Source organism: Rousettus aegyptiacus, unplaced genomic scaffold (genome assembly GCF_014176215.1).
Source record: "Rousettus aegyptiacus isolate mRouAeg1 unplaced genomic scaffold, mRouAeg1.p scaffold_m13_p_3, whole genome shotgun sequence".
NCBI classification, from domain to species: Eukaryota; Metazoa; Chordata; class Mammalia; order Chiroptera; family Pteropodidae; genus Rousettus; species Rousettus aegyptiacus.
In genome coordinates this window covers 147852655-147874841 of record NW_023416306.1, presented here as the reverse complement: position 1 = coordinate 147874841, position 22187 = coordinate 147852655, and the positions used below count along the sequence as shown (strand labels likewise).

The 22187-nt window shown below is 42.9% G+C and overlaps 1 protein-coding gene, 1 non-coding gene and 1 pseudogene across 4 annotated transcripts in view; all 3 read left to right on the top strand.

The window, feature by feature from the left end:
- ZFYVE26 (zinc finger FYVE-type containing 26) overlaps positions 1-20474 on the top strand; it is a 56582-nt gene extending 36108 nt beyond the window's left edge. For 2 of the 3 annotated variants that reach the window (XM_016131213.2, XM_016131214.2), the window contains exons 30-42: positions 1927-1958; positions 2772-2908; positions 3836-4056; positions 6861-7008; positions 7271-7480; positions 7971-8189; positions 10864-11061; positions 11720-11919; positions 13247-13388; positions 13679-13738; positions 14982-15164; positions 15726-15770; positions 18422-18625. In XM_016131213.2, the coding sequence (XP_015986699.2) occupies positions 1927-1958; positions 2772-2908; positions 3836-4056; positions 6861-7008; positions 7271-7480; positions 7971-8189; positions 10864-11061; positions 11720-11919; positions 13247-13388; positions 13679-13738; positions 14982-15164; positions 15726-15770; positions 18422-18625 (1999 nt within the window). Of the gene's footprint in view, positions 1-1926; positions 1959-2771; positions 2909-3835; positions 4057-6860; positions 7009-7270; positions 7481-7970; positions 8190-10863; positions 11062-11719; positions 11920-13246; positions 13389-13678; positions 13739-14981; positions 15165-15725; positions 15771-18421 lie in introns of all 3 variants that reach the window. The other variant, XM_016131215.2, reaches the window with a different exon arrangement.
- LOC118600835 lies at positions 5136-5254 on the top strand (annotated as a pseudogene).
- Positions 20475-20663: 189 nt separating the features above from the next.
- Positions 20664-20737, top strand: TRNAV-UAC. The gene has a single exon. It is a non-coding gene; the product is annotated as a tRNA-Val (tRNA).
- Positions 20738-22187: the final 1450 nt, after the last annotated feature.

Genomic DNA, 22187 nt, shown 5'->3' with positions numbered 1-22187 from the left:
ACTGATCTATAGGAAGGAAGACATGCCATGCTTACACTACCGTTTCTATGACCCCCTCAGGGTGAAGACAGGGTAATCATCCAACCACTATACTGCTGAGATTTATAATGAGCAGTTAGTATTGATGGGGATTCTTTCATTCAGCAATCACTCAGCAACAATCACTTCGTTCTCAAGGAGCCCCTATTTTAGAGGGGAAATGGACAGAGTCATTGAATAAGTACAGTGGTCAGGAGGGGTTCCTAGAGGTGTGGCACCTGGTCTGAGCCTTAGAGCAGCAGTCCCCAACCTTTTTGGCACCAAGGTCTGGTTTCGTGGAAGACAGTTTTTCCATAGACTGGGGTGGAGGGAATGGCACTTTATTTCTATTATTGTTACCTTGTAATATATAATGATGCAGAATCAGATGCCACCAGATGCACCTGTACAATCGAAGTACATCAACTCACTTGCTACTATAAAGCCTGCCACCAGATACAGCTTAATTGTCTTTTGCCATTCACCGATAGGGTTTCATATGAGTCTACAAGCAACTGATTTATTATGGTCTCTGTGCAGTCTCTACTAATGTTACTCTGTATTTGCAGCCACTCTCCAGCACTAGCATCACTACTTCAGCTCCACCTCAGATCATCAGACATTAGATTTTTTTTTTTAAGTTTATTGGGGTAACATTGGTTAATACAATTATATAATTATATAATTTTCAGGTGTACATTATCATTTTACAAAGTCCAGCTCTCTTCAGCTACTGTATATTTACCCCGTCTACCTCCCCCACCTCCCCCACACCACTAACCACTAGTCTGTAGTCCTCTGGTAAACACTAGTCTATAGTCCAAGACATTAAACTCTTACAGGAGCACAAACCCTATTGTAAACTGCACACGTGAGGGATCTAGGTTACACGCTCCTTGTGAGAATTTAATATCTGATAATCTTGGGCGGAGCTGAGGTGGTAATGCTAGTGCTGGGAAGAGGCTGCAAATACAGATGAAACTTCGCTTGCATGTCTGCTACTCATCTCCTATTGTGTGGCCCAGTACTGATCTATGGCCATGGGTTTGGGGACCCCTGCCTTAGAGGATGAGAAATTAGTCGGAAAATGAGCCCAAACAGAGCATACCCCAAAGTGAGAGGAACAACTGCAAAGGTAAACGTAGGAGAAAGTATGAGTCATTTGTGGAAGTGTATATAGGTAAGTGATGGGTTAAGGTTCTGGCTGGTGTACTTTGTACTTAGAGGCTGGCAGCTGAGCCTGTAGGACCTAGGCAATGGCACAAAGGCTTGGAGATTGCCCTTTGGCAACATGTGTTGGGGTTGACTCAGGTCATGACTTAGGACTCAGGACTTGGGCTCTGGTTTATGGCATTGGGACTTAGTGCTTGGTGATGCCAACTGAAGTTGACCAGAATGGGTAGGACTTTTACAGTTGAGCACAGGTCACAGGCAGCAGAAAATGGTCTCAAGGGATAGCCAGCTCAGGTCACAAGGGACTTTGTCTGCTGAACTACAAATGTGGAATATTTTTACCCTGAGGAGCTACCAAAGAATTTTAAGCAGAAGCATAATGTGACCGGATTTGCATTTTTGAAAGCTTGCTATAGATGCAAAGTACAGAATAGGTTGACAGAATCAAGGAGACCAATTGGGAAACTATTGCATAGGCTCCGGCCATATATGATGAGGGCCTTCTCTGAGGCAAGAATGAAAAGAGAGATGGGAACATTTAAAGAGATATTTAGGAGATGGAGTAGACAGGAAATGATGAGTGATTGGCTGTGACAAGTGAGGAAGAGAAAAGAGTTTTGAATAATTCTCTGATATCTCAATTGGGTAACAGTAAATGTCAATGTTACACACCAAGCTCAAAGCAAAGAGGAGGAGGAGAGATTTAGGCATTTCACTTTTTCTTTTTGTTTCCAGTGTGCCAGAGGATAATCCAGCACAGCCAGAAGGTAAGGCTGAACCACATTCTCTGTGACTCTGGTTTACATGCTCAAGTTGGCTTTTCCTTCAGTTTCAGCTACAACTGATAACCCTTAATGGCAACTCAGTCCAAATCGTTGACCAAGGAAAATATTTGGAATTTCTATCAAGCTGTTTTTCTTAGTTTTTCATCACATTAATCTATTATACTGGCCTATTAGCTTTCAGCATTGAGAAGGCCAGCAACCAAAAATGTGGTCTTTAACTTTTAGTAGATTCTTTCTTTCTTTCTTTCTTTCTTTCTTTCTTTCTTTCTTTCTTTCTTTCTTTCTTTCTTTCTTTCTTTCTTTCCTTCCTTCCTTCCTTCCTTCCTTCCTTCCTTCCTTCCTTCCTTCCTTCCTTCTTTCTTTCTTTCTTTCTTTCTTTCTCTCTCTCTTCCTTCCTTCCTTCCTTCCTTCCTTTATCTTTTTTTTTAGATTTTCTGCCTAGGTTCCCTTTCACCATCTTCCTACCTTCCAATGTTCCCTCCTTCTCCTTAAATAGTCACTATTAATAGTTTGGCAGGTTAGTTTTAGAGTAGCCAATGGCTCAGCCCTTTATTCAAGGAGCATGTACCTTTTAGGGCTGTATGACAAATACTATAACACTCATCTCAGGTCTCTCCTGGGGTAGAAAGTTTAGGATGCTTTAATGAGGCCTCCTAAAGGAAATCGACTAAAGAGAGAGAAAAGACGCTCAGATAGCAGGCAGTTATCTGCCTGCAGCTCATGCCAGCTCACTAGACTGAGCTAGACTGGATTGCTAGCCAGTGACTGATACACGAATGGCATTTCTCTTCTCAGCACCAGACAGTTTCCACAGTGAAACCCCTCCATACTCGGCTATGGTGAGAGTCCCTAAAGCACCTGCGGTGGAATGGATTTTGGACCTGAATGAGGAAGAAAATGAACTGTTGCGAAATGAATTTTACTATGAGCAGGTAATAGCAATAAAATTTAATGGCCATTTGAGTTTCTTTATTTACAGTAGTAGTAGGGCAGGAAATGCAGAGATAGTTGAATACAGCCTGGCCTTCACTTGCTTACAGTGCAATGATGTAGGAGCTAAGACAAGTAAACCAGTAAGGCAGAAAGTCGGGAGCATCTTGGGAAATGCACAAGATCAGAAAGCCTTGGTGAAAAGGTAGCATTTAAGATGAGCCTTGGAAGAGAGGCGAGAGTTTTAACACACAGAAATTTGGGGGTTGTGGCAGAGCGAGGATTGAGGAAGTACAAAAAGTGCAAAACTAAAACATCTGAGTGAAGGCACAGTGTCAGAAATTACACAGCGTGATAGGGAATTGGAAATGGTTTAACTTGGAGGGATCGGGTATTCATAGGAAGGTAGAAAAAGGTAGGTTTGAAATAGGCTATTTATACTTAGGGCTTTGAATTCTGCAGTAAGGAATGTACTTGGTAGGCATCAAGGACCATGGAAGGTTTTGAAATAAACTTTTGGAATATTGATTTAGCAGCAGAGTGTCCAGTGGCTCGAAGCAGAAACTTTTCGAGGTGTTCAGTCAAGCAAGGTGACTGTCATAGTCCAAGCCACCAGTAAGGAAGACCTGTGTTAGTAGGACAATAGACTGAAAAAAGGAAGGGACGTATGTGCATTCCCAAGAAGTAGGTAACACATGAACATAGCTGTCTTCTTCCTAGTAAGGGGACAAAACCTAACAGCAGAGCTTTGGCAGTGCTACTTGGAACATCAGAAACGTGTTTAGTTCCACTTCTGCTTTGCCATGGGATTCTGGCTCCTTCCTCCAGTGTTTTTCAAGCTTCATGAAATAGGAAAAATAATTCCTGCCATCCAACTACATTTGAAGAATGTTTTGGTACCTGTTTCTCTCTCCTTCTACCCTGGCCAGGCCCCCAGTGCTTCCTTGTGCATTGCCATCCTGAATCTGCACCGGGACAGCATCACCTGTGGCCACCAACTGATCGAACACTGCTGCAGACTGTCCCAGGGCCTCACCAACCCAGAGGTGGATGCAGGGCTGCTCATAGACATCATGAAGCAGCTGCTCTTCAGTGCAAAGATGATGTTTGTCAAGGCCGGCCAGAGCCAGGACCTGGCTCTTTGTGACAGGTAAATGGCAGTCATTTCTATCCAGCTTCTTTTTCTGACTCTACTAAGTTTTCACCTCACCATCCTCTCTGATAAGACATACTGAAATGTATGCATCTCAGTTTAATGTTAATGCAATGCTGTTACCAAATCACAGTGCTCTTTCTCACCCTACGTTGATAGACTGTGTCCTCTCTTTCCCTGAGTGGATCTTTAAAGAAGAGTGTTCTCCAGCTACAACCAATCAGAAAGAAAATAAAGACTCTGATTAATCTGTAATTAAAATCGATTAAGGGGAGCACCTTTAATCTCTGTGGAACTTTCTGGCTTTTAAAGAAGTTTCCTCCCCGAATGGCCAATGCTTAGGCTTTACTAAAACTCTACCCTAATCTTGAGCAAGTTCAGAGTGTGGCCGGAGGGGTTAGAGCAGTTCTGGATAATAGGTCTATAAAGTACATTGGGGATTTGATATCCCTGTGTCACAGGTAGGAACCTAAGTCATAAAGTAGTACTTTTGGAAAAGGTATTATTAGGCTTCAGGTCTCCCACACTATCTGCTCTAAGTCTATTCATTAACTTAACAATGAAAACTCCCAGTTCCCAGGGTATCTACCCAGATGTATATGACTCACATAGTCTGTTCTCAGCACCTGGTCCTAGCCAAATTTGGGAATAGAGAGCATAATCTTCTTTGAAATGTAATTACCTCAAGTACTCCCTCAAAGTACTTGCTGACAAGCTCATTAGATAGCTGAGTGCATTGAATATCAGATTCACCACTTCCCAGCTCTGTAACCTTAGACAAATCTGTTAACCTCTCTGGGCCTCAGTTTCCTCCACTATAAAACAAGAATAATAATAATACTTATCTCATAGGGCTGTTAGGATAAAATGAGAGTATCCATGTAAAGAACTGAGCTAGTGTACTCCAAAAATGTTAGTTTTGTTTTATTTTTTTTATTAACAGAAACTAGAAGGTTGAGAGGACAAAGGGTAGTCGGACAAAAAGTGAAAGGATGTATAAAAGAATTAATGTCACTCTTTTATATCAAGAGGCAATAGATTCTACATCATTTTTTAAGTTTAAAAATGAAGAAATAGTTTACGGCCATGCCACCCTGAACAAGCCGGATCCCGTCTGATCTCAGAAGCTAAGTAGGGTCAAGCCTGGTTAGTATTTGGATGGGAGACTGTCTAGGAAGACCAGGTGTTATAGGCATAAAAAAATAAAAAATAAGGGATTGTAAGCTGACAAGGGCCTTGCAATATGTGAGGTCAACCAAGCCTAAAAATAAATAAATTCATAAATAAAAATAAAAAATAAATAAAAGCGAAGAAATAGATACAGCATGTGTTAAGTAAAGTTTTTAAAATAACCATTAAAAGAACAAAAATCTACCAATTTACCAGAAATGTAGAAGAGGAGAAAAGAACAGAAACCCCTCCATATAGCAAAGGTAAAATGTAAGGCAAAAATAAAAATATATCTAAATATATCTTGACTCTCAGAAATATAAAGAGATAAAGTTTTATTTAAGGAAAAAGACACTACAATTAGGATTGGGGAATCAAATTTAACATCAAGTCCAATACTTCACTAGTATATAGATGGAGGAAATATTCCTTTTAGTCTGAGAGCAGCAGAAAAGGAGTCTTCACTTCACTAGCATTCTCACCCACCCCCAGGTGCATTGGGCTGCAGCTGTGGTTTCACATTACACATTCTTTCTCCCCTACCCTGGATTCAAATACACCCACTCTGGAGAACGACTGCCTTTGTGCTCTTTTGCTGGTGGGAATGGATTCATCTCTCGTGTATGTTTCACCCCTAGTTTACAGAGTATTTTTCTACTGTTTTTAACTCATACTTCCCTCTCCGATAGACATTTAAATAAATAAATAAATGAATGAATAAATAAATAAATGTTAAAAAACAAACGTACAACCCTTTATAATATTGAATTTGCTTTTACATACTATAATCTCCTACTCCATCCCTACTCGGTTAAGAATCACTGATGCACTAAATTCTTTTTCAGAGAAATCAGTGGACAAGTCAGGATCCACAGGGGTTTTTGCTAAAATTATAAGATTTAAGAACTTTGAGTGTATGCCTGTTTCAGGCAGCACTAGACAGAATGATCCAGCTCTCTGGGGTCTCTGTAGTTATAAAGTTTTTGCAATCATCAGATGTCAGGAGTAGATCATAAGTGGCAGTCCTTGTAGGCTGTCATGATAGTCCATCCTTTGCCCAAGGCAAAGATGTCAAGTCCAGGAGACTAAAATGAATCAGGATGCCCCTGCCCTTAGGCATCTCTAGGAAATGGTAGTGATGTAACGTCTGACCTGACTAGGAGTACAGGGCATTGATACAAGCTCTCTCCCAAGCAAACAGGATTCAAAAGACCCTAAAAGCAAACATGTTGTGAACTTCCCAACATTCACTGTAAAGGCTTTGCCTCAAATAGAAGACCCGAGTGTCTCTACTCCATGTATTAATATCTAACATATAACAAGTGCCTACAAAGTTCTATGTAGTATCCTAACCCCTTTTACGTGGGTTATTTCCTTTCTGTATTCATTTTACAGGTGGGTAAAAATTGAGGCAGAGAATGCTTAACTAACTTGCCTAAGATCATAGAGCTGCTAAGTGATGGAGTTGGGATTCAGAGAGTCTGACTCCAGGGTCTTCTCTCATAGTGTCTGTGTACCTCTAGATTCTCATGACATTTCACATTGGAAATGAAATAGAAAATCTTTAAGCAGCAACTATTGTTAGTAAGACTCTGTGGAGCTTCATTGCCTTGCCCTTTTCATTCCTGTAGCTACATCAGCAAGGTAGATGTACTGAATATTTTAGTTGCTGCTGCCTATCGCCACATGCCATCTCTGGATCAGATCTTGCAGCCAGCTGCAGTAACCAGGCTACGGAACCAGCTTTTGGAAGCTGAGTACTACCAACTGGGTGTTGAGGTAAGGCAAAGACAAAGCTTACTTCTACCCCACTGTAATGAGTTGCTTTTGCCTGGCCTTGCAAACAGGTATTGCCATCTCTTAGTTGTCCTTGGCCGTGGGGAAGTGTCTAGGGCATGACCAGTTTGCCAGTGTGGATGTAATGGCATGTTTGAGGGGGTTGGGAGTAAATGGTTGGCAATAAGGGGATACAATAGGTCTTAAGAACTCTCAACCCTTGATGTAGGGTACCCCTTACTAAAAGAAGCAATTTTTCTTCCAGGTCTCCACAAAGACTGGACTCGATACCAGTGGGGCATGGCATGCTTGGGGCATGGCCTGCCTCAAAGCTGGGAACCTCACTGCTGCACGGGAGAAGTTCAGCCGCTGTCTGAAGCCCCCTTTTGACCTCAATCAGCTGAGTCATGGCTCAAGACTGGTACAGGATGTGGTTGAGTACCTGGAGTCTGCAGCAAGGCCACTCCTATCCCTGGTAAAAGCACAGCAGGCAGAGGGTCAGCTTAGGGTAGGAGGCCTAGGAGCAGTAATGACCTGGGAAAAGGTTCAGCTTCCACTCAGCTGACAGTGGCAGTCCTGGCTCAGAGCTGCTAGGCTTGGATTTTATTCTTTCTCTTATATATTGTTAGTTAAGTTAACTGTGTATGCTTAGATAAGTATTATAGGGTCAATTTTTTTTTTAAAGCAAGCTACAGAAAACTATTTTTTAAATGATAAAAATCACATATCTCATACCCAGACTTAAGTAGTATTTAGATTTTGGTGAATATTCTGTTATGTTTTTGAATGAAATCGATGTTATACAGTATTATAATACATAGAATTGTCTATCCTGTCTGCTTTTCTACCCTGAAAACTGTGAGTATTTTTCCACAATTAAATATTCTTTGAAACCTGTAGTTTCAGGAGCCACTGAGAACTTACTGAGTTCCATTTTTCCCTCATACTCTCTCCTTTCCTGTCAGCAAGACGATGAGTATTTGGCCACTTTGAAAGAACTGGAAACGACCCTTCGGACCCACAGCCTCTCTCTGGAAGTGATTCCTGAAGGGAAGATAATGAATAACACCTACTACCAAGAATGCCTCTTCTACCTGCATAACTATAGCACCAACCTGGCCATCATCAGCTTCTATGTGAGACACAGCTGCCTGCGGGAAGCTCTGCTGCACCTCCTCAACAAGGTGGGCCACTCAGCTTTAAAGGGCATGGTAACTGTTGTGGTTTGCTCAAATCTAAGACCCACAGAGCCAATTGAGATGAATTGTGAGCCTTTATTAGCCGGCCGGGAACTGACTCTCCACCACGCAGAGTTAGACGAGATCAGTCTCGAGCTTCCAGAGGAGGTAGCTTATAAAGCCTAAAACCACATCAAAAAGGCAAGCAGGTTTACAGAAGCAGAAGTTGTCCATTAGCATATCTTTGCCCAGGATATCTCCTAGAACTGCACCCTAATGAACATTAAACAAGCAAGCAGATTATAGAAGCAGAAGTTGGCCATTTGAAAATTTTGCACCCTTAACAGTAACTCCCTTAAATTTAACCCAGTGTTGAGCTATGAGATCACCTCTGGCAGAGTCAGGTCAAAATGGAAAATTCTGTCTACATGAATCATGATTTGATGAGTGTGCAGTAAGTCTTAACCTGGATTCCAAATTGCCCTTCTGACTGGCGGTGACAAATTTCATCCCTTCTCCCAAAACATATAGCAGAAGCGAATAGTAGTGGTGAGGATCTCTGGAATAAGATGTTTGGTATAAGTAATTTTTCTTTGGGCAAATTACTTAACATATCTCTGTTTCCACATATCTCCCACCTACTCTGGGACTGTGTCCATTTGGCATTGTTACCACAAGGACCAGAAGGCAGCCATGGCACAAATCTTATATTTGGGCCCCAAATAGCTAATGGAAGGAGAGAGAGTGTGCTTTCCTTTTTCCCTCTGACATCCTCCACCCTCCTCCCACAGGAGGCCCAGTCACCTAGTTATTTTTTTGGAGTCATTGTTAAGCAAAGTCAGGATTCTGTTTCACCATGACCCTTTAGCATTCCCTTTTTTATCTGAATGTTCCCTGAAAACTTTCCGAGGAATTGGCTGATATGTACCAAAATTCATATAAAATTAAAAGAGCTCACAGTATATTTTAATTTCAGTCTGTCGCCCTAATTCAGAATGACAGCCAATGAGAGTCTGCAAATAGACATACCCGGGTGAAGTCAGTGATTCACAGTTGTGGTAACCAGATCCCTACACTACTGCCTTAGCCACTAACCAGGTCTCAAGAGTAATTTGCAAGAGTAATTTAAAAGTTATATTATTTGAAGTTCAATTGCTAACTTTTTCCTTGTCTTCAGTTTCCACGTGAGTTTTGAGGTAAATCTGCTTCTCACAAGCACAGATTAAGAATGGAAATCACCCAGTTCTGTTTCTTCTAACTAACAACTAGACCAGAGAGTTAAGCTGCTTACTTACTTATCTTGGTATAAGCTGACGACAGCATTGCCCCTGCTTTACATTTGTCAGAGCTAGCATAGAAGACTTCTTTTTATCTCCTGTACTCACAATTACCCTTGACCTTAAATATCTTGCCTTAATTCTCTAGCAGGTAGGGAACAACAGGAAAAAAAATTGTGAAAATCACCACTGAACCTAGATCCTGGGACATATTGTGTTCCTAGCCTATTCCCTGTCCTGTCACCCCTTTACCTATCACACTGCCCCAGAGTGAACTTTCCAAAACATAAATACACGTTATGTATTTTGTTCATAATTCATGCTGTTCTCCTCTCTAGAAGGCTACAGGCTGAAGTCCAAATGCCTCAGCATGCATGCGGGACCCACCAGGATCAGGTTCCCTTACTTATCCAGTTTTTTTTTTCACCACAAATCCTACTCATACCCTACATTCCAGTTTTACCAAATTACTTACGTTTTCCTGAATGTACTATGTATTTTCTTGCCTCCATGAGTCTGCATGTGCTGTTCCCCGTGCCTAGAATGCCCTGTCCCTGCTCTTGTTTTCATGGAAACTATTTGTTTATACCTTCAGACCCTTGTATTGAGAGTTCGAAGAACTCACAAGCAACTTTCATCACCTCTTCCTGTACACCACCATTATACTTAGGACATAGCTCTATTGCCACATTTATTCCTCTGGATCGCAACTATTTATATACAATCATCTCTTCCCATCTATATTGAGAAGGCCTATATTTTTCTAACCCCTGTCTTCAAGCATCTGGTCTAGTTCCAATTATAAATGAATGAGTGGATAGCTGCATGGATAAAATGAAAATTCTTAAGAATTTCACCTTTCCTATGGAGCTGATGCCCCTGCTTCTCAAAGTCTTGAACTATTCGGTCAAGTTTAGGTTTTTCAGTCAAGAACAGGAAACAAGAAAGCAGCGGGGAAAAGCCTGGAGAGGGTGGTGTCCTGGAGCCAAATAAAGAAAGATTTTTAAGGAGGAGGAAGCCATTAGCTGTATCAAAAGCTATTGATAGATCAGGTGGAAAACAAGGACCGAGAATTAACTTTTAGATTTAAAACCTAGAAGTCATTGGTGACCTAGGGGCAGTTTCAATGGACTTCTGGGTGCAAAAGCTACATAAGGGTAGGTTCCCAAGAAAATCACAGGAGATGAATAGGAGACAGCATAGATAACTCTGTCAAGGATATTTCTGTAAAGGTAAGGGGAGAGTGGAACAGTCATAAGAGTGGTATTCTCAGAGGTATCTATGACACGCCAAAGGTTAAGAAGCACTATTCCAGGAGGATGCCGAAGGAAATTCAGAATGGATCCCAGACAGTGCCAGACCTAGGTTCGAGATCTCTGACTTTTTGCTTTTCCCTGCTCCAGGAGAGTCCTCCAGAAGTCTTCATAGAAGGCGTTTTCCAGCCAAGCTATAAAAGTGGGAAGCTACACGTTTTGGAAAACTTGCTAGAATCCATTGATCCCACCTTGGAGTGCTGGGGAGAGTACTTGCTTGCTGCCTGCCAACATTTACAGAAGAAGAACTACTACCACATTCTATATGAGCTGCAGCAATTTATGAAGGTAAGAGCAGCCCCAGCTTGCCTTCTACCCCTGTCACTGATGCCCCGCCATGCTTAAGGGGCGACTGCACAAGATGAGGGAGCAAGACTGTTGTTCAATCCCTCCTTGCTACATGACTAATGCTAGAGCAAATCCCTGTTGCTGTCTAACATGGTTAAAGTAATATTAGGATTTCCATCCTCATCCTAACGAGGCGAACTTTTATGAGTAATGGCATTCTTCAATGTAAAGGTAAGACAGTTTCAAGATTAACAGGCGTGAATACAGAATTCATAGGAATAGTGGAGAAGTGTTTTTAGAGAAGATGCATGAAGGGAGAGGGAATAAGTTTCTTCCAGTCTGTCTAAGGGTTGCCAATCAGAGAAATTGAGTTGTTTCATGCCAAAGTAAGAGTGAAGCCAAGTTGAACAGAGAATCAGAAATACCCTTTTTAAGATGTCTTCTGTGGTGGAATAATGTCCTGCCCAGGAGCTCAGCCAGTCAGTTCCCTGCAGGATCTCTTGGGCCTAGGGATAACTGATAAAAGTAACAGTACAGCCAGCAGTGGGAATGGGTGCTAGCAATCAGGCAGCAAGGGTGAGAATCAGATCAAAATTCTCCTCACACCCTCCAATATCCCTGACCTCCTTTGACCTGAAATTTCGTCTTTCTCTTCTAGGACCAAGTCCGTGCCGCCATGACCTGTATTCGGTTCTTCAGTCACAAAGCAAAGACATATACAGAACTGGGAGAGAAGCTCTCGTGGCTGCTTAAGGCCAAGGATCACCTGAAGATTTACCTCCAAGAAACCTCACGCAGCTCTAGAAAGAAGAAAACCACCTTCTTCCGAAAGAAGATGACTACAGCAGATGTGTCAAGGTAGCTCGGGGTTCAGGGAACAATTAAGGTGGGGCAGAAAGGCTAGAACTGAGTGTCTGTTGGTGATGAAGCTGCTCTTGCCCATTCCTCTAGAAACTGCACATTGAAAGGAATGTTTTCATATTACTCAGTCATAAAAGATGAAATCTTACCATTTGTGATAATATGGATGGACCTAGAGAATATTATGCTAAGTGAAAAAAGTCAGACAGAGAAAAACAAACACCATATGATTTCACTTAAACATAGTATCTAAAGAACAAAATAAACAAACAAACAGAAACAGACTCATAGATACAGATGACAAACTGATGGTCGCCAGATGGGAAGGGAGTTAGGGGTTGGGGGAGAAGGTGAACAGATTAAGAAATACAGATTGGTAGTTACAAAATAGCCACAGGGATATGAAGTACAGCAAAAGGCATATAGTCAATAATATTGTAATAACTATGTATGGTGCCAGGTGGGTACTAAATTTATCAGGAGGATTACTTCATAAATTATATAAATGTCTAACCGCTATACTGTATACCTGAAACTAATATAAAATAATATTGAATGTCAACTGTAATTGAAAAATAAAAAATACTATTTTGAGCACTCAAAAAAATAACTAATATCAGGGATTATCCTGGACCACAGTGTCTAGTGCAAGCTTGGAAAGCGTACAGAGGAGCAAGTAGAAGAAGAGGAAAGCGGGGGGAAATTGGGATCACATGCCTCAACTACTCTGAACTCTAATCCACTTACAATAGGCAAAAGAGGTCCTGCGTGATCTGGTCCCTGCCTGTGTCCATCTTATCTCCCAGCTACCCTCTTCTTCTTTGCTGAGTGTCAGTCACACTGGCCTCCTGGGATTCCTTCTCAGCCTTTATGCTGCTGACCCCTCTGCTTAGAAAACAACATCTAAAGTAAATGCTCCACCATTACTATTTATTGCCTTCATAGACCCAGTTGCTAGATATTTTTTTTTATATGTTTGCTCATTTTTCAGCTCTCCTCAGCCTATGAACTCTGTGAGGACAGCTTAACCTCTTGATCTCTGTTGTTAGCAGCACATAGATGCTCCATAAATATGTACTGATTGAAGGACTGGATCTTATCCAGTCCCACAGAGCACCTTAACTATTGTGATTCTGTGCAGCGCACTAGACCACCCGTGTTTTCTTGTCACAACTACTTAGAGGGTATTTTGGTCTCTTTTCCATCCGCATCATTTCTTTTGCCTTTTCCATTGCCATCTTATTATGATCTCTCAGTCACCAACCCTAGTCATGTTATTCCTGAAGCCCCTCGTGAGGCTAGACTGTGTCTCCTATCATCATAGGCACATGAACACACTTCAGCTGCAGATGGAAGTGACTCGGTTCTTACATCGGTGTGAAAGTGCTGGGACCTCTCAAATCACTACGTTACCTCTGCCAACCCTGTTCGGAAATAACCACATGAAAATGGATGTTGCCTGCAAGGTACGTATGCTATATCCAAACTCCAGCATACTATTTTTTCAGAACGTTATCACAGTTGCAGTCATCTAGTTATTATCTCAGTTGTTTGTTTAATGGCTGCCTCTCCACTAGACTGCAAGCCACAGAAGGCTAGAGAGAGAGTCCATTTCGATTATTCTTGTATCCTTAGTGCCTGGCACTTAGTAGAGTCTTAACGAATATTTGTTGAATAAATGGGGGCCCTCATTTTTAATTGAGGAGTTACTCCAGTAATCATTGCTTCAGTAAGCACATTTCCATCTCCTTTTCAGGTCATGCTAGGAGGGAAAAATGTAGAAGATGGTTTTGGAATTGCATTCCGTGTTCTGCAGGTATGACTTGGATAACTCAAGATTATGCTGAGGGTGATTAGCACCTGATTACAATACCATGGAAGATTATTCTTCAGAAAATTTTTATCCCACGAAAAGCAGATTTACATACATATTAAGGATGAAGTCAAGGAAGTGGCTATTATAGAACTGGGTCAGATTCAAGGCTCTAGGCCGCTCTGCCAAAAGCCAAGTAACCAATGACAAATTCATCAAAACCTATCGAGTAAATACCTGTAACCAGGTCTGAGAATTCCCCACAGCTGTTTCCCTGCAGAACCTCTGCTCATCCTCGCAGAGGAAGTGGCCAGTGGGGGTGGGGGTTTCTGTGTGCCACGAGGGGCCACTGGCAGCAAGGGTTTCCCCTCCATCCTTCATCTGCCCAGGAGCTGGCTCAATGAGCACATTTTCTATTGCTTGTGAAACGAGGTCGCAGGTATGACTATGACACTGGACCAGAGGATGGAGCAAGGTGCTCAAACCACAAGAAGCAGAGTCTCCAGACCAGAACCACCACACAGTTACACGCAGACACTCTGAGAACCATCACTCTGGGCTAGCAGGGTCTTGAACTTCAGCATTATGTATCTCTCAGGGATCAATGGCTCCATGAACCACCTGTCAGATTTCTTTCTTCCTACCCATTTTCACTGTTGGACAAAGCCCTCCACACACAGATACCCTGGGTAGTCAGGCAGAGCCACCGCTCTTCCCAGGCCCTGTGGCAAGGATTGTCCTAGAACAGGCTTAAAATGTTTAACTCGTAGTTTCCAGCAAATAGGTCTTTTGGCGAATTGGTCTGTTTCCAAACACTAAGGCACCAGCTATCAAGGGCAGCAAATACCAGCCCCAACATTTGTTTCCCAAGAAAAGGTGATTTATTAAAGAGAAAATGAACTGGTCTTGGGAATTTTTTTTATTAAAATTATTGGGATGACATTGGTTAATAAGATCAAATAGGCTTCAAGTGTACAATTCAATGATATGTCATATATATATTGCACTGTTTTATATATTAAAGTTACGATTTTTATGTTTGCTTCCTAAATGTCTTCCTATCTCCAAAAGAGGAACTTTTTTTGCTTGTTTTTTGTTTGTGTGTTATATGTATGTTTTCTATTGTGACTACAATTAATATGGCTTATCTACACCAAGCATAGTGGAAGCTTTTTAAATGTCACCTCCCTTCCCACTGTTGATGTCCCTTGCCACCCTAAGCTCATCATCCCATGTTCTGTTCTAGGACTTTCAGCTGGATGCTGCCACAACCTACTGCAGAACTGCTCGGCAGTTGGTGGAGAGGGAGAAATACAGTGAGATCCGACAACTGCTCAAATGTGTCAGTGAGTCAGGCATGGCAGCCAAAAGTGACGGAGACACCATCCTCCTCAACTGCTTAGAAGCTTTCAAGAGAATTCCATCCCAGGTGCGCTCACTCCCATACCTCTTGGCTCCTCCATCCGCTTCAGTGCCTCCACATCCCCCTCTTTATTTTTCTATTCACTGTAATGTACTTGAAACTCTATCTTATTTTTATCTTTCTGACCCTTTGTAATAATGGCCTCACCCTTCCCTGGAAAGAAACTTCATGGTGAAATCTCTATACCCAGAAGTGTCTATGGGCCAACAGAGTCGAGCTTCTCCCTGTGATTTAGAGGAGGTCAAGGTGGGCCCGCAGATGGCCTTTGAAGTATGTTGCCTGCAGAATTGTACCCCTGTGGCTTCTTTTTGGGCTCAACAGAGCCATGTGCATTTGTGAAGGCCAAGGACAGGCCTCCTGGGAATTGTTCCTTCTCCTCAAATTCCTAAGCTTAGTGTCATCATTAGATTTCCTTTGTTGCTCTTACTGCAGGAGTTGAGTTTTAAAAGGGTCGGACAGGCTTCCCCACCTTGGAGTCAGAATGTCTGGGCTGAGACTGGATCGGGCCCCAGTTCCCACAGTGGGAACTCTGCCCTCTCACGGCTGCTGTGTTTCTGTTTTGCACAGGAGCTGGAAGGCCTGATCCAGGCAATACACAATGATGACAACAAGGTAAGCAGAATTGTCTCCAAACCCTGGTGATGCTCGCGTACATCACCTTAGGTTTGCTTTGTCATCTTTATCCCTTACTCTCCATGACAGTTCTATAGCTTCTTTGTTATCCATTTCTGGAACTGCGACCTGGATAGAAGTCCAGAAGGAAGGGAATAGATGAGGAACACACAGACAGTGGCCGCAAGAGCCTTTGCCTTCCGATTTCTTTATTCCCCAAGACAAACATGTTTTAGGCTGCTCTTGAATCTCTATTTGCTATGGAAGTCTTCTCTCAGAGAGCCTTAAGAAATCCCCCAGTTCCATCTTCAGGTGACTGCTTGAATGAGGTTCTCAGAGTGGGCAGCATTTCTTTGTCCTGGAGGGAAAGGGTATCCTTATACAGTAAGAAAAAAACCCACCCAGCCCTTGACCAACAAGTATTCACTGCTTTGTCATTCTTTGGACCACACCTCTTTCCCTGCGGCCGATGATCTCCTCCCTGTTTGATAGGAAATTGATGCGCCTTCGCTTCACGTGGCCTTTATGAGGAGTGCCGACCAGAATAAAAGTATTCTCAGCTGCTTCTATTTGTGGCTAACCATAGGCCTTCCTCACCTGCCATCCAAGGAAGGCCCGCAGGCTAGGAGAGGCATGGGAAAACCCAGCTGACTGCCCTGGGCACTGGCAATGGAACGATCCAGCAGCTGATGTTGTGGTCCAATCAAATCCAAGACCCACGGAGCCAATTGACATGAATTGTGAGCCTTTATTAGCCAGCCGGCAACTGACTCTCCACCACGCAGGGTTAGAAGAGATCAGCCTCGAGCTCCCAGAAGAGGCAGTTTATATAGCCACCAGCACATCCCTGAGCAGATCATCACACCCTGGTTAACAGTTGGCCGTTAGCATATCCTTGATCGGATTACCCTGGTTAACAGCATCTCCTTGATCAGATTACCGCAGCCTGGTTAACAGATTCAGAAGTAAATATTTAATACTGGCTTACTGGAAAATTGTCCACCCATAACACTGAGTCCCTCATAATAAAGCCAGTGTCAGGCAGACAGCCTCTTACACAGCCAGAGCTGCTCACATGACAGTGTTGTTATCCCCGGAGTGAACTTTCAGGGCATTTTTCATTCGAGGGGTTGGAGAGAACATGTTCTTAACATTTCTTCATTTATTTCTGCAACATCCTGAAGAGACCCTATAGAAAGTTTGGAGTTCTGACATTCTGAAATGTGGAGAATTATTTTCCTGGAATCAAAATGAGAACCCAACCGCCGGGTCAGACACCCAGGTTCCCTGATTCCCAGACTGCGGTCCTTATCCAAGCCTTCAGTGAGCCTGCTATTCAACTGGACTGAGGCTTTATCCCTGGAAAAGATGTGCACTAAAATCTAGTGTCATTGTTACTTTTAAGGATTTTTTCTTTCAGCAGCTTTTTTAACACACTTAAGTGATCTCAAGCCACAAAATCTTTCCAAAACTCAGCTTCATTCAGTTCCTACTTGTGGCAAAATGCCCTCTTTCTCTTGGTAGGAACTTCGCCAGCCACTTGTGTTATATATTTAATATCCATAGGTCCTAGTGCAGCCAATGGCCTGGATGAGAGCTAACACCCTGAGCAGCAACTAGAGATATCCAAACAGCAGGACTTGATCACTTTAGTGAGCTCAGAATATGCCAGCCATCTTTCAGCTGTAGGAGATTTTCTATAATTGAGCTTAGGAAAAAAGACTTTAGTGACCAAGACAAAAAAGAATAGGGAGCATTGAAACATGAAGAGAAAAGAGTCCCCTCTAATCAGGAAAGGCAACTGTTAGTGGAAGCAGCTTATGAGGGCTTTGCTGGTGGCTGGCCTGGAACGCTGACTAATCAGGGAGCTGCTGGTGAGATTGGGACCATTGGAGGAAAGGGTCCTCATCTCCACCAAGGGGGGGATCCTTGAGATGGAGGGTGTCCAGAGGGTAGCAGAGACACCTTACGTACCCAAAACTGAGCTGCCTCTGATCCAAACTACAAAAGTTAGACCTTTTCTAATCAGGGTCTAACTTAATTTTTCCTGTTAAAAGATTTTAAATTCAGTAGGTTGAAAACAGAAAAATCAAGAAACAGAATCTATGTGAGACAGCGATAATGGTTCTTTCAATCATTCATTCATTCACTTGATGCACACTTATTGAACACCTATTATATGCCAGGTTCTGTGCCAAGCACCAGGAGTACAATGGTAAAAAAAGCAGATGCTATTCCTGCCCTCATGGAGCTTAAAGTCTAGTCAAGAAGGCAGACATCAATCAAATAATCACCCAAATAACTAAAATCACAACTTGTGGGCAGTGAAGCCAGGAGGAAGCTAGAGAGCCTAAGATAGTGAAAAGGAGGGCCTCAGAGGGAGTGGACAGGCCAGACTCTGCCTTTCTGCTGGCCGTCTTCTCTTTGAAATTCTTCTTTGTAATAACTTTTTGCACTATCAAATAACATAATTTAATAGCCTAGTATTCTGATATTTAAAGAGTTGCTAGAATGTAATAAAAGGCAAGACTGCAGTGATCGATTTGGTGAGTGAGAAGTGATAGCTCTCTGAGCTCTGACGCAGCGCTGTGTATTTGTTGGTGATTCGTCGGTGACGTTCTCTTTCCACTGTCTCTTATACCCATTGCCAGGTTCAGGCCTACCTGACATGTTGCAAGCTACGTTCTGCCTACCTGATCGCCGTGAAGCAAGAACACTCACGGGCCACAGTTCTTGTCCAGCAGGTGCAGCAGGCTGCCAGGAGCAGTGGGGATGCTGTAGTGCAAGACATCTGTGCCCAGTGGCTTCTAACAAGCCATACCCGGGGTGCCCATGGCTCAGGCTCCAGGAAGTGATCATGGACATCAGGGCCTGAGAACTGTGGGACAAAAATGATGGAGATGCGGTCCACTTTTTTCCTGTGCAGTAAGACCTTCCTGGCTCTGCCCAAGTTGAAAAGAGCTGGATTGGATCCTGCTTGCCATCTTGAGCAAGGACAGGACCTTTCACGCAAGTGCCATGTTTCTGTAAAATTGTGGAATCTGTGTGTGTCTATCTGGAGATGGCCAGTTCTTTCTACCTCAGAGTGAGTGAGTGTATGTGCACAGTCCTATGCACTCATGTTTACACCCAAGCATTTCTGAACAAATGAAACTCTTCTACTGAAAAGAGGCACTTTATTTTAGACTTCTGCCCATCTAAAAACCTTCCCCGTGCTTTGGTTAGAACCCAGGCCATCCCATTCATGCACAGCTCCTCCGTGTGGAGATGTTCCAGCGGCTCCTCATAGCTAAGAGAGTTTACAGAGAATCACAGAGCAGTGACAGAAGGATCGCCTCTTTTCTCTTCCTTCCCTTCCCAAAATTCAGAGACAGCTTTGGGGCACGTGCTACCTATGGATTAAAACTGCTCCAGGTGTCTCCTCTCACAAGCACAAGGAGTTATCATGAGTCCTTGCATGGTAATCTGAGCAGAAGGGTCCTCCTATGCTGGCCTCCGAGAGCTGTGGGTATACATACAAGCGATGGTGTCTGGAACCCCAGACACGGGCGGGATGGGCACCATCTAATTCATCCAGCAGGGAGAGAAAGGTGAGCCTTTCCAAACAGGAATGCAAGGGAGTTGCCCATAAGCACAGAGCTGGCTTTTGTGCATATCCCTGCTGCAAAATGAGAGAATGTGGCTCCCTCTGTGAGAGTCTGGGGAGAGAAATGGATGCAGGATCTTGGATGAATGGCTAGACTTTGCCTATTTTATTACAGTCCCATTTGTGCCTCTTAAATTGGTTAGGAAAGCACTTCTCCTCCCCTGCTTCCCTTCAGAACTGATAGATGGATATGCAGAGAGCCACAGTTATTGAGAAGGCAGTGTACTTCTTATCTTGACAGAGGGAGTCTAGAGTTTGCTTTGGAGGTGGGCCTGTGGACAAGAGTCAGACGAGGGGATAATGATTAGGTCCCATCCAGTTGGTGAAACTAGGTGGCGTGCTCCTTTAGTATGCACTGGTTCGTCTTCCCACCAGAGATGTGACAACATTTTAGAAAGGGTCTGTCATACTCAGTGACTTGGATTTCCAAATGAAGGGACCAAGAAAAGCTCCGCAGCTCTGAGCCTCTCACCAGCCAGAGCTCAGCCTGTTGATCTCACTTTTGCTGCTGGTACAGATAGGAACTACAGGGTGAAGTCAATGTCTCTGGAGCTTAGAATCCCATGGATTTCTTCCTGAGCCATGTTTTTGATAGTAAAATAAACAACTATTATGGGCACCCATCAGATTCAAAGCTTTGGTGCTATTAGAGAATGAAGAGACTGCAAAGAAAATGCTAGATCCCTTTTGACAAGTGGCTTTTCCTTCTTTGAGTTGTAGAATATGTCTGTCTCCTAAAAAACGTCATCCCCTGGTATCTGCTTGCTCTTCTGACTCTGCCCTTTTTGCACTGAACATAGCACTTTACAAGAATGGTTTGCAGATCTTGCAGCCCTAATTTGGGATATTAAACCAAATTTTCCTGACTTTTTCCTTTAACTCATTGAACTTTAAGATAGGCAACCATTGACCAGACTGACATAAGATGAAGCTAAAGGCCTTTGAGCTTCACACTGTGGTCTCCAGAAAAGGAAAAAAAAAAAACCCTAATGCACATGTCGAAAGGTTGAATGTTTTACTACAAGCAGCCACAATAAAGTCTCTGCCCTACCACTGTCTCAGCTTTGTGATTTCTTTGTGCCGTGATGCCCTTACCCCTCCCCTTTTTGCCTCCTGTTCTGTGTGGAAAGGAAATATGAGTGGGAAAGATCAGGTGACTCTCGACTCTTGAACTTCTCTAAATGATTCCCATCATAACTAATGACTTTATCTCGAGTTTCCTATGTGTTAAAAGGATTAGTAGGTGTGGCTCCATAGTGTAGTGGTTAGCACATCTGCTTTACACGCAGAAGGACCTGGGTTCATGCCCCAGGTGGAGCCATGGACCATACCCTGGATGTGTGCAACGAGCATATAGGAACAGATGCCCCGCCTTCAGAGATCCAGTTCTTAAGAGGAAATGGCAACATCCTTAGGTCAGGGGTGAAAGGGGGGTTGGGGAGGGATTAAAGAAGGGGGAAGAAAAAGTAGTATCTTCTCTACCACCAGAAAATTTATTATTGCTTCAGTTGGGGTAGTGGGTGGAGATAAGTTGTATATTCATCATGTATAAAAGAGAAAAGTCCGTCCTGTCCCCTGTCTACTCAGACCAGTCCCCTCCCAGAGGTCACCAGTGTCACTAGTTTCTAGTGTACAGTTCAACTATTTGAAGCATATATAGCAGTAATGACTAAAGCCTTCCATGGTGGAGATGTGCCATAAGTATTTAACCAGTCTCTATGGATGGACAGTTTAGGTTGTTGCTATCTTTTGCTACTACAGATTACACTGCACTGAATTATCTTATCCAGAACACCCTGGGTCAGAGGAGATGTGTACTTAGTAAGTATTGCCAGTTGCCTTCCAAAGAAGTCACAGCAAATGTCCCATGAGCAGTGCAGAACAGTGCCTGCTTTCTCATACCTTTGCCTCAACGGTTATAAAGCTTTGCAGATCTTTGCCAGTCTAGTGAATGAAAAATGATAACTTTGAAATTTAAAAAGCTGTTTGTCATTTTTAAAGTTCTGTATGTCTTTTTAATATCAACCAAATTGTCAATCTTTGAAACCAAGTCAGGGTCTTTGGGGAAAGTAGGACTTAGCTTGAATTCTTTCTTACCACCCTCTTAGAGCACGTGTTCGCAGTGCAATACTTGAGCCATGGGCAGTAGCGTTGCTGCCGTTATCTCCTTTCCCCAGAAACATGATCTCATCCAATTTTTCATTTAAACAAACACACACATACACACAAATGAAAAGTAATGATGAAAGTACACCCTGTGTAGACAGGGCATAAAGACGTGTCACGACAAAGAAAATTGGAATGCCCAATCTAAATCTAGGCTAGGGGACCACTGACTATGTTTAGAAACCTAAGAAACTCCAAAGTTACCAGATATTTGGTGGGAGCTTAAGCAAAGGAGAGCAAATGCTATCAGACTCACTTAAGACTCAAACAACCAAATCTCAATAGTCACAGCAACCCTGAGGGAAATGGCCTTTTCTTAGTCATTATCTCTCCACAATGATAATGTTGACTAACCCATCCCTGAAAATCCAGTTCTTCTACAACACACTTATTCAATATTTGGTTACTGAAAGGCTTCTTCAGTGGAGTGCTTCCCTGCTCCCTATTTCTTCATGTTATTTCTGCATGGAACCCTTCACCATCTCCAGTACCCCACCCTCCAGTCTACTGTCATCAAGACCCTTTCTTCAAGCCCATTTCAAGTGGCAGCTCTACTAAGTATTTGCTTCTCTTGCTGTCCTTTCTCTTCATCCCACTGAAAGGCT